At 35.7% G+C, this 12,505-nt stretch overlaps 1 protein-coding gene across 2 annotated transcripts in view; it reads left to right on the top strand.

The window, feature by feature from the left end:
* The window catches only part of prd1 (pleckstrin homology domain-containing protein pruning defect 1), a 218,090-nt gene that overhangs the window by 187,939 nt on the left and 17,646 nt on the right, over positions 1–12,505 (top strand). For both annotated transcript variants that reach the window (XM_090382672.1, XM_090382670.1), the window contains exon 14: positions 4,316–4,492. In XM_090382672.1, the coding sequence (XP_090238798.1) occupies positions 4,316–4,492 (177 nt within the window). The remainder of the gene's footprint in view (positions 1–4,315; positions 4,493–12,505) is intronic.

Raw genomic sequence — 12,505 nt, 5'->3', positions numbered from 1 at the left:
TTGGGGATGACACTGTCTTCTAATCTCTCTTGGCACAAGCTCCTTACAAATATTGCTTCCTCTCCATCTAAAAAACTTGGTTTTCTCTTTCTCTCTTGGTGTTACTTTTCTTCCAAACAGCTGTTCACTCTGTACAAATTGAAAATCTGCCCTACCATGGAATATTGTTCCCACATTTGGGGTGGTGCCTGCAAATTCTCTCTCAGGCTTCTAGATTCCATTCAGAAGAGGGCAGTTAGGTTAATTAATGACTTCTGTCTAATAGAGTTTCTCCACTCTCTGTCTCATAGATGTACTGTTTCTGCTGCATGCCTTTTCTACAGATACTTCCATGGGCACTGTTCTTCTGGATTGGCTTTTATAATTCCCGCTCTCTCTTTCAAAACAGTCCGAACCCTTGCCGCCACCAGCCAACATCCATTTACTGTCTAACTTCAAACTCACAGAACCAACTTTTCATCTTCCTTGTTCATTCATTCAACTGGTGCTTTCTGGAACAAACTTTGCTCATACGTATTTCCTGAAAATTATAGTCTACAGAAGTTCAAGTTCAATGTCAACAAATATCTTCTTTTATCTCCCCAACGTCCAACACTTGCACGGTACTAAGTATTATAGGTTCTAATACCTCTCATGTTGCGGGTGCCTCCATAGCCAGGTGGGCAGGAGCAGCAGTGCGTAGCACATGCTTCTTGATTAGACCGGGGTTGGAGCCAGTGAGCCACCAAATACAGAGGATGGCGAAAGGTCAGGGAATGACCACCGCATATCCCCAGAGCAATATGGCCTTAGTTGCTAATGCTCCTAAATAACAACCACCACCTCATGTTTAGGGTTTCATAAAAAAAAAAAAAAAAAAACTGAGTTGGCTTTTCATTAGTAACATCCCATTGCGTAGGAATGAACTGGTCTGTAATGCTGATGAAGGCTAAAAATGAGAAATAGCTGATGTAAGACTGTAGTCTGCATATGTAATGATCACGTTTTGAGTGTCTTACTAGATTGAAGGTGGTACTTTGTATCTGCTCTGATATTCCCTCTCTGAGACTTAGTAATTTGGAACCTTCTTTTAAGTCTTCTCCAGCTTAAAATCTCTCTTCCCCATTCTGTCAAATTCATCTGTTGCCTCTATTAATCTCCCAGTTCTGCTAATCACTTGGAACTCTTTGACTTCTTTTCTTTGAAACTCTATTTTCCACTGTCCAATTTTATGTTTCCAACTCCAGTTGGCTTCTCTACTCACATGGACACAACTGGTCGAAATGTTGAGGCTTTTACAATTCCTTAATGACGCATAGATTTTTCATTTACCTACCAGAACCATGTTTTTTTTTCCTTATAAGTATGCAGAATAGGATTTCTTTTCTTTTCCATGCCATGGTTGGATTACTGTTTTAAATCTTCTGATGTCCATGTTTCTTCAAATTCTGTAACTAAAATTATTCTTGTAGGAATGAAATCCTTTATTCCACACCCAACTAATATCTCTTGGCATTCCACACCCTTCTAATATCTCTTGGCATAAGCACATTACAAATATTGCTTCCTCTGCATCTAAAAAACTCGGTTTTCTCTTTCACTCTTGGCGTTACTTTTCTTACAAACAGTTCACACTGTACAAATCGCAAATCTGCCCTACCATGAAATATTGTTCTCATATCTGGGACAGTGCCCTCATAATTTCTCTCAGGCTTCTAGACTCTATTCAATAGAGGGCAGTTACATTAATTAATGTCCCATCTCTTACAAAGTCTCTCCACTTTCTATCTCATAGACTTCCATGGCCATTGTTTTTCTGAATTGGCTTCTGTAATTCCCCCTCTCTCTTCTAAACCAGTCTGTATTTGTGTCACAACCAGTCAACATCCATTTGCTCTCCAACTTCAGACTCACAGAACCAACTTTTCTGCTTCCTCATTTATCCCTTCAACTTTGTTTTCTGGAACAATCTTCCTTCACACGTATTTCGTGAAACTTACAATTAGGAAATAAATAAATAAAATAAATTTTCTGTTTATACTCTGGCACGACAACCAAGTCAGTAGAGTTTACAATAAATCGTCAATACAAATATTTATCGTATTTAGTAGTCATGGGCTTGAAACTCGGTCACTCAAGGAACGCGTGCTATGCACTCTCGCTCCTGACCACTCGGCTACGTCAGGCCTGAAATACATAAATTCAAGTTTATTGTCAACAAGTATCTTCTTTTATCTTCTTAACATTCAACCCATGCATAGTACTAAGTATTATAGGTTCTGTTATCTTTCGTGTTTGGTGTTTTTATTAAAAAAAAAAAAAATGATGTGGGAAAGTTTAAGGTCTTGAAATTGTTATTCATGAGCAAAATTAGTTTCTTATTGATAATTAGCAATGGAGATCTTGAAGGTATCAGTCTTGCAATTCTTGCATGAATGCATTTTGAATGTTGTGTTTGTAATCAATATTGATACAGTAAGTGTCATTTATTTAGCATATAGGAATAAAAATTAATCACACAAAGAAATTTTACAGCTTATAATTTTCATAGTCTTTGTTAAATCAATGGAGTGTCCAATCTTATAGTGTGAACTTGATTGGAATCAACAAATGCACTGCTCTAGAAGCTATAACAAAGTTTCTTAGAGGGACCAAAGTGCCCAAATGCTGAAAATCTTAAATGTTATCATGTTAGTTTGTATTCATTGTGCTACATTTTGGGGTGGGGGAGGTTGATTTTAAGACTAAAACATGATAATTCTGAGCTATTTTTTGTTAAATCATTATTTCTTTTTTTTTTCTGTAGACCATTATGGTTTCATGCATTTTTTTATCATTTTATAATATAATTGCTAGATGAAATAAAGTAAATATAATACAGACATGTCCTTGCAGAAAAATTTTGGTATACTTGAATCTTCATAAATATTTGTTGATAAATATCTAATAATACAGACTATCTGCAAAATCAGCAGCACCATTGTGTCTGATGGATGCTGGATTCGCAGACCTCTAATGTACTCACAGAGCTTGTTCATCTACCTACTAAACTACCAAACAGTCCCAGCACAGTTGATGTTAGTTGTCCTTTAGTTGTCCTCCTCTAGGTGCTTAATCCCCTAACTTTGGTGATAACCACTTCTCTAGCAGACCTCTTCTTCCCTATCATTGTGAGCTCCTATTTTTTTCTGAATTAAAGTTTACAGTATTTGTAAACAAGTTATTGATAAAACTATACAGGCTGGCCTTGATTAACGCGATTAATTCGTCCCGCGAGCGCATCGTGCAAAATGGAAACGCGTTAATCGAATATAATAATCAATAGGAAAAATTATAATTGGTCCTTGACCTTCTGGAATGTCTATGAAGAATTTTAAAAATACCTTTTAAATAACTTTTTAACTGTATACAATGTAAAATATAATGAAAATAATTATGGAATTAAATATTTATTGCATAAACAGCGGTTCCCAAACTGTGCGCCACGGAATATTTTAAATTTTTGATGGAAGCACAGCAATACCCGACATCTGTCGGACACGGTGCAAACTACTAGCTTGAGGTAGTTCACAGTTTCAACATTTCTTATTAAGTTGTTTGGACCTAACTACTAAACTGTTAGGTATTTCTTTTGGTCTAGGTGTGCCGTGAAAAAAGTTACTGAGACATTAAGGGCGCCGTGAACCAAGAAAGTTTGGGAGCCTCTGACATAAAATACACAATGAAGAAATGACTGTTGCGGAAATATTTGAACAATGTTGACTTTCTCTTTTCATCAATCAATTTCCGATAGCCGACAATCTTCTCTGGGTTCTGGCGAAATAAATATCGCAGAGAACCTCACACCTTTTGTTTGAGGTTCTCTGCGATACGAAAGCTTTCATCTAGTTCTTTTACCGTTATCCCCTTCGCTGTAACATTTTTATCTGGCTCATTTAAATTCAAGTCTGCATTGACTTTATTAGCGGATGGAACACACCGAGGCGGGCAGCAGGCAAACGTTTGTTTATTGCCTGTCTGACGCGTGGTAAGCTTAACACGTGATTCAAATCTTTTTCAACTATCGCATAAAAAAAAAAGATTGCATTAACTGGAAATTTGCATCGTGTAAAGTGAAAAGTGGTATTATTTTTTCAAATAGCGGTAACTGAAATACTCGTTAATCGAACTTGCGTTATGCGAGGCCTTTCTGTACTCAATTTTGATAATTCCAGATGTAGGAAGCTTGTCCATATTATTCTTACATTATAGTATAATGAACTTTTATTGGCGGTAAGCATTTTATTTTTTACATATATTTTTAATATTTATAACTGAAATTTTCTTTCATTTCTAGTTTATGGATACACAGTCAAAAGACCTTATTCCATGCTGTTTAGTGCTTGCCAGTGAAAAATTATTTACCTTTTTAGAAGAACTAGAACATGGATCAGTGAAATTCCTTGGTAGTGCTAATATTTCGGATCTGTTGACAGTCGGTATAGATGAAGATATGCCGCTGTGTTGTGTTCTGGTAAGATTCTTACTGATTTTTGCTTCTTTGAAGATTAGTAACTGTTGTTTTTATATAATTTTATATTAACATGATTTTGGCTTCTTTGAAGATCAGTAACAGTTATTTTTATATAATTTTATATTAGCATGCTACATAACACAGATTCACCATAAATATAGACACTTCACTAGGTGCTTTCAGGCTCAGAGAACCTGAGAGCACTTAGTGAGAGCACCCAGCAGCTGTATGATTGACTAAAAACTTTACTGCACTGGCACATTCTTCATACAGTGTCCCTGGATACCGGAGGGCCGAGTACTTCTGAACTAATTTAAGCTCTTAGCAAATGTGTCAAATTCAAATTCAACAGCAGGCATTGGCAATTTTTATTTACCAGTGAGTTTTTGGATGGGGAGGATAATTTAAAATGAGAAACTTGAAATTTTATTCTTAATTACAGTGTTATATTCAATAATAATTGGAAGTTTAAGCAAATCCCGAGAAGTGCAACAGAGCCTATATTAGTCAGTCATATAGATGTCTTAAGGTGAGAGTCAGAGAGCGTTCTTAATATACTCTAACAAGCAACCTCAATGACAGTGACATTATTTTTCATTCTGTAAAACACTTTTGATTTGCAACATCCAAAAATAAAATTAGTGATTCAAACAAAAGGATGAGAAAATTTTCAGAAATGTGGGATATAGTTCTACCTGATCAACAGTAACAGAGGAAGAACCTATTTCTCTACGGTGGTTGTCACAGTTTTCCAATCTGCTAAATACACATTTGAATATGAATTATTTTCTCCTAATAGGTCACTGTCCAGACCTGGATAGTGACCCATTGTTATATGTGTTTTGTTTCTCCAGTTTTCTAATTAATGATGCTTACTAATTTAAATTACTTTCTGATAATTTAAACATTTTCCCACTAATTTAAACATTTTCCCACTGTTATGGACCCTCTTGGTGGGGTAAAAACATCAGGAAATAAATTTTTGTTTGAAATTTATTAGAACTTCTAAAGCGAAGAAGCGAGATAAATATATAATTTAATTTTTTATCTTTGAGAACTCAATAAACAGAATACCGTATTTCCCCATGTATAAGACGCACCTTAATTTTGGGGCCCAAAATTTGAAAAAAAATGTATTACATAAAGTTACTGAACTCAAGTTTCATTCATCATAAAATTCATACAACTCATCACTGTCAAAACTCCCATCCATTAGCTTGTCCTCATCTGTGTCTGATGACAAATCACTGTCTTCATATATTGCCTCGTCCTCAGTTCCATCTATGGCATTTGAAATGCCACACTTCTTAAATGACTTGACAATGATCTCAATCTTGATATTATCCCAGGATCTTTTCACCCAGGTACAAACTTCTCCTATAGTTGGTTTCTTCACTCTTCCTGCTGGTGTCAAATTGTCCCCAGAAGACTTCATCCATTGGTTCCATTCATCTCTCATGGCAGCTTTGAAGGGTTTGTTAATGCTGACATCAAGTGGTTGGAGCTGGGATGTCAAGACTCCAGGTATGACGGCAAGTTTTGTTTTTTGCTCTGCAGCAATCTTCTTTGTATTTTGTGTTGTGTGTGCCCTGAACTGATCAAGCACCAATAGGGCAGATTTGTGTAAGAGCCCACCTGGTCTCCTGCTCCAAACTTTTTCAAACCAGATCTTCATCCCATCCTGATCCATCCAACCCTTGTCATGAACGTGGACAATCACTCCTCGAGGAATGTCTTCTTTTGGCATTGTTTTGCGTTTGAAAATCAGCATAGCTTGGTTCCGTCGGCACAACAAGCTAGAACAACTGTATAATGGCTCTTTTCATGTCCACTTGTCTTCACAGTTACAGTTTTCACCCCCCCTTCTTATCAACAGTTCTGTTACTTGGGACATCAAATTGAAGGGGGACTTCGTCCATATTTGCAATCTGTCCCAACTCAAACTGATGTGTCTTCCGACATTGAATGACAAAACTATGAAATTCAAGGACCTTCTGCTCATAGCTTTCAGGCATCTTTTGGGCAAGTCTGGTGTGTGTACGCATGCTTAGTCCATTCCGTTTCATGAACCCGAAGCACCAATTGTGTCCTCCTTGTTGGCGCCTCCATAGCCAGGTGGGCAGGAGCAGCAGTGCATAGCATATGCTTCTTGATTAGGCCGGGGTTCGAGCCCGTTCCCACCAAATATGGAGAATGTGGAAAGGTCAGGGAATGACCACCGCATATTACCGGAGCAATATGGCCTTAGTTGCTAATGCTCCTGAAAACCAAATAACAGTTTGTAAACAGTGTCCTCCTTTGAAATCAGTAACTTCTTTTTCATCAGCAATTCTTCTTGCCTCATGCTGAACCATCTTTGTGAACACAGGAATTCCAATTGCACTTTGCTCCTCAATCCATATCTTCAGTTCCCTCTCTAAATCAGGCCATTTTGCTGACTTGCCTCTAATGGCCTTCTTCTGCGTGGCGTTTTCAGTAGTGTTTCTTCTTCCCGTAGCCAGTCTCGGATTATTTTCTCATTTGGAGGAGGACCAAACTTACGTTCAGCAGCATGATTTCAATTCACTTTTGCAAACTGGATCACTTTTAACGTGAATTCAGCACTGTACGAAAATCTTTTCTGAGCCATTTCTGGGCAGAACGTGGCAAAATGTAACCTAATATACCGGTAACAAGTGTGAAACAATGAGTGCAAAGACAACGAGCGCAAAAAAGCGGGAAATGCAATTTAAAAAAATCTACAACCACTGTATAAGACGCACCCAGTTTTTAGACCCCAAATTTTTCGAAAAAAGGTGCGTCTTATACATGGGGAAATACGGTATTCTCTGTTCCAGTATACATGACCGTGGTCATGTATACTGGAACAGAGAATACCGTAATCTGTTGTCTAATATCAAGTCTAATATGATGTCTAATATGAACAGAGAATACCGTAATCTGTTGTCTAATATCAAGTTGAAATTAAGATGTATCAAGTTCACTAAAGTTGTGAAATTGAGAATAATGAATAATTATATAATCTACTTGAACAATATTTTTAAAGAACAGAGACCTGAATTATTTAAAACAACAGATTTTAAGAAATTGGAAAAAGAAGAGAAAAAAATGTGTTTTTTAAAAAGCATTTCAAAGAGAACAAAGGGAATTTATAATTTTGCCTTGTTAAAAATGGCAGTAACAAATGTGTAACCCTGGAGTAAAAGAGAGAGAGAGAGAGATTACCACACCGCAAAATGTTATAAAAAATTATAACTATATGTATAGCATTGATAAATATGACTGTAGTGAAGAGAAATGTGCCATAAGGTTCTTGATAAGGGAAGAAAAAGAAATGGTACTAGACACATTTACCAGAATGCTTGGATACTGTATAGAAACCAAACACAGCAGACAGACTTTAGATGTTCTGAAATTTTATGGAAGAGTAGCAGTACCATATTTGAAACTATATTCCACTGGTGCTGCTAAATAGCAAAAACATGACGGAAGTGCCATCTTACTGAATATTGCAAAGGAGAAAAAAAAAACTGCTAACAGAATGGATGCTCCAGAAAACCCATGACTTTTGTGCAAATTATGATGTGACCTTGTTCTAGTGGTTTTTATTTTATTTTACCATCTCACTTTAAATAGATTTGTTTTTTCTGTTAAATAAATAGTATCCATACAGTTAGCAACATCAGAAATGTTGATGCTTCTTACCATTCCTGTATCTATATATATATATATATTATTTAAGATATTAGTTGTAGTGGTAAGTTATAATAGTGCAATAATAGACAAAGTTAAGCCGCCTATAATGTATAATACGAAAGCTAGTAAGTTATAGCTTCTCAAGCAACCCAATGCCTTATGCAAGCGCCCAACGCAAACTGGAAAACATATATATATGTCAAATAAAGTAAGGAAAACCTTACGTATCAATAACATTATTATAATTGAGCTATTAATTAACTATTCATTTATGCATTTTACATACTTGGGATATATATATATATATATATATATATACACACACACACACACATGTTTGAATAATGACATTAAGAAAATAAAATGAAATAAATAAGAAAATTAATATAAAGCTATCATTAGAGGCAGCAAAAATACACATTCTTCACATGATACCCATTACTTAACTGATAATAACCGATAATAAATATAACATTAAAATCAAATTAAAACATATGCCAGTAGTATGGCAAAACTGTAGAGTGAAAATTTAACATAAAATCATAAAATTTATGTTAAATTTTTGCTCTACAGTTTTGCCATACTACTGGCATATGTTTTAATTTGATTTTAATTTTATATTTATTATTGGTTTTATATATATATATATATATAAATAAATATGCCAAAATCTCATGCTGTCTTTGCTGCCCTGTCAAAACCAAGGAAAAAGCAGCAAAAAGTAAGGCCCTCTGTTTCAAATATATGTAGCCAAGTTTTTGTATTTTCACGGAGGCTGGGTTAATCGTAGCGTGTAGAGTACGTAATGCTAACATATATTTCATGTTAGCATTACGTAGTAGTACCCCAGGTCTATCATCATTCAAATATTCCTCTTATTATCACTCCAGTGTCTATTACTATTATACTATATATATATATATCCCATTTAATTCTAATATGATATAGACATATTGATATGTACAGTTTATCTTTCTGTAACTTCTTTCAATTCATCATTACTGCAATTCATCTTACAATAAATTGCAAGTAGCAACACATATTTATTTATTTATTTGACATCTTGTCCATGATTGCATGATTTTGTAGTTATACACATAAAACATCTGCTGCCACCTTTCTCACTAATGTCATTTCAGTTTATTGTTGTCCATAAGTGCATATTTTGATTTGTTATATTTTGTGTGTGAAAATTTGTTGTAGTTCATATATATGTGTATTCTTGTTACCGATACTGTAAACAAAAAAGTGATAGTGTTTCAAGAAAATGGGAAGCATTAAATATTGAAATAAAATGGAAGTTTTAAAATTTTGAAGAAAAAGATTTCCACTGAATCTGGACATTGATAGAAACTGAACATTCAAAAGAAAATTGGGTGATCTTGTGAGCAGTTCCAGCTTTACTTTACAAGAGAGAGAGAGAGAGAGAGAGAGAGAGAGAGAGAGAGAGAGAGAAAGAAAGAAAGAAAGAAAGAACAAGTTAGACAACCAACCTTACATTCATTCTTTAAAAAAAGATCAGCCCAATACAAGGGGAAAATCCTGTCCAAAATGAAACAGTATTGCTCATGCACATTTTATTTCAGTATTTCTTTTTTTTTAGCAACACTTGAGTTTTAATATGTTACTTGCCAATCATAATGTTAATATGTATGATTAAAAAAAAAAGTTTTAAAATAAGTTAACTACTGATAATTTAATTTATAGCTTTTATGGAACCTGGCTGTTATATGAAAATGTGTAATGCAAATTTATATTAATGCACCATTTTTTTGGAATGTATATCACACATTATAGCAGAACGAGCTGAAAAAAACATCTATATATGTAATATTTTTTATTTTAGATCATATTTGAAAGAAAATTCTAGTCTTTAAAAATGTGTAGATCTTAATGGATTAAAAATGATGATAAATACATTAATATTAGTATTAGAATGACCAAATGAGTTAAGGTGCCAATTTGCTGGTTTCATCAAAAAAAGGGGAAAGTTGATTGATTCAGTTTTGAGAGTTTATATTACTATTACCAGGAGATAATTTTCTCTTGACAAGTAATTCTCTCATAGATCAAAGAAAGTTTTTCTGTTATGGAAAAAAAAATAATAATAAAAATAAAAAAAACACACACACACCCACACCCAGAATATCACCAGAGGATCAGTGTTGATGGAATCCTGACTGGTAATCATTGATCAGATGGAAGGTTTCTATATAGTTTGAGTTGGCAGTTAATTGGTTGATAAGGGATGATAATTGGATGGGAAGGATTTTTCACCGTTTTTAGGAACTGGCTGGATATGAGCAAATTTCCAAGCAGAAGGGAAAACACCCATGGAATAAGAAAGTGTAAAAAGGTGACACAGAACAGGAGTAAGTTCAGGAGCACAGATTTTGAGAACAAGTGGAGAAATGTCATAGGGACCTGTATCAGGATTGTTCAAAATCTTTCTGACATCATTTTGATGGAAGACCACAGGAGGCACTAAATGGAGTGTACCAGGAATGGTAGGAGGTGGTTTACCAAGATCATTTGGCATACACGGGTTGGAAGAAAAGTAACACACTAGCAGGTTTGCTTTATCTATGGCTGAACTGGCAATAGAAACATTGGTTTTGACAGAGGTGGGAATAGAGATGGGCAAAAGGTTTGGTAAGAGACCAGAATGCTCAACTACCATTTGGACAAGAAGAAAGACAGGCTCTTAGCGTATTTGAAACCTAGTATGAACTGATTAATAACTGCTTTAGAATTGTTGCAAGCTTTGATATAGGCAGAAAATGAACTTGGAGATTTGAGCAAGCCAATTGCAATATGCAACATTCTTATCTTGAACAAGCTTAGCACATTTATTGAAAAATCAAGCTTTAGGTAAAAGATGGGATTTTAAGGTGGAGTGTGAAATAAAGGATTTCGTCCCTACAAGAATAATTTCACTGACTTGATCTGAGCAAACATTGACATCAGAAGATTTTAAAAAGTAATCCAACCAAGGAGAAGAAGAAAATAAATCTTGCAGATCATCCCATTTTGCATTATTGTAATGCCAAACAACACATGGTTGAGAATGACCACAAGAGAAAGGCTCCTTTGGAGAATAGACCCTCACTAAGTTGTGATATGAGGTGTCTAGAGAACCACTCACCTCAACCGTGTTTGTTGTTTTATTTGTTTGTGAGAAAAAGTTCAAGCATGTTGGCTATGTGGTTAGTGTTTGGTATTCTGGTAGGTAAATGAACAATCTGTGCAAAGTCATTAGTAATTGCAAAAGCCTTGGCATCTCGACCAGCTGGCGTTGTGAGCATTAAAATCACCCAGTAAAATTACCTCACTTTTAGGAAAGTTGGATTGGAGAAAGTCAAATTTCAAAGAGAGAAGTTCCAAGTGATTAGTAGAGTTGGGAGAATGATGGAGGCAACAGATGAATTCGATAGAATATCAAAATGCACTTTTAAAATGCACTGCTTGCTTGATGTTTGTGGAGCAATCAGGTATGGGACATGATATTGCCAAAGGGAATGTCTTTGTGTGTGCGTGATGTAAGAAGTGTGAGGAAGTAAGGCGACAACTCAGCGTTGTTATGGAGAGCTTGAAGGACAGTGTGGATGCCCTCGAAGGATCTAAATTGAGGGGCTCATCAAGCTCTCAGCTGCCCACATCAACACCAGAGCCTTCACTTGATCATCATGCAACACAGCAGCAACCTCCAAGGCAGAATGCGCTGGTCCCACAGGAACTAGTAGTTGTTAGTGACTCTAGTGTCATGGAAACGGGGAACATGGTATGTAAAAAGGATAGATGGAACAGGACCAGGCTATGTCTGCCAGGGGCAAAGGTTGATGACGTTGTAGAGCAGATATCATCTTTTAAGGGCACAAAAGGTGATATTGTTGTACACGTTGGAACTAATGATATTAAGAGTAGGAGACCGGTGGAATTACTTAACAAGTACAGGTCACTGTTGAAAGAAAGCCGTGAGTTAAGGTTGAATTTGAAAGTGTCTGCAATTCTGCCCAGACATGATAGGAGGGAGTATATGATGAAAGCTTTGTTGATCAATTCTTCCCTGGAAAGATTGTGCAAGGCTCAAGGGGTAGAATTTTTTTCAGACTGGTCTGTACTTTTTAACAGGAGAAACTGCTTCTACAGGGATGGGATACATTTAAATAGAAAGGGTGCAAGAATATTTGCTGATGCTATCGAGGCAGTGTTAGGTGGGAATGGGAGGTCGCATGAACAGCGATCCTGCTGGAAGTCAGCATTTGCGAACCGTTTCTGTTGAAGAAACCAAGTAACAAAAGTCCTCCGGAGTGGATA

This window comes from Mastigoproctus giganteus, chromosome 10 (genome assembly GCF_048544385.1).
Source record: "Mastigoproctus giganteus isolate SK-2022 chromosome 10, ASM4854438v1, whole genome shotgun sequence".
NCBI classification, from domain to species: domain Eukaryota; kingdom Metazoa; phylum Arthropoda; class Arachnida; order Uropygi; family Thelyphonidae; genus Mastigoproctus; species Mastigoproctus giganteus.
Note: the sequence above shows the minus strand (reverse complement) of the source record. Positions and strands in the feature narration are given on the sequence as shown.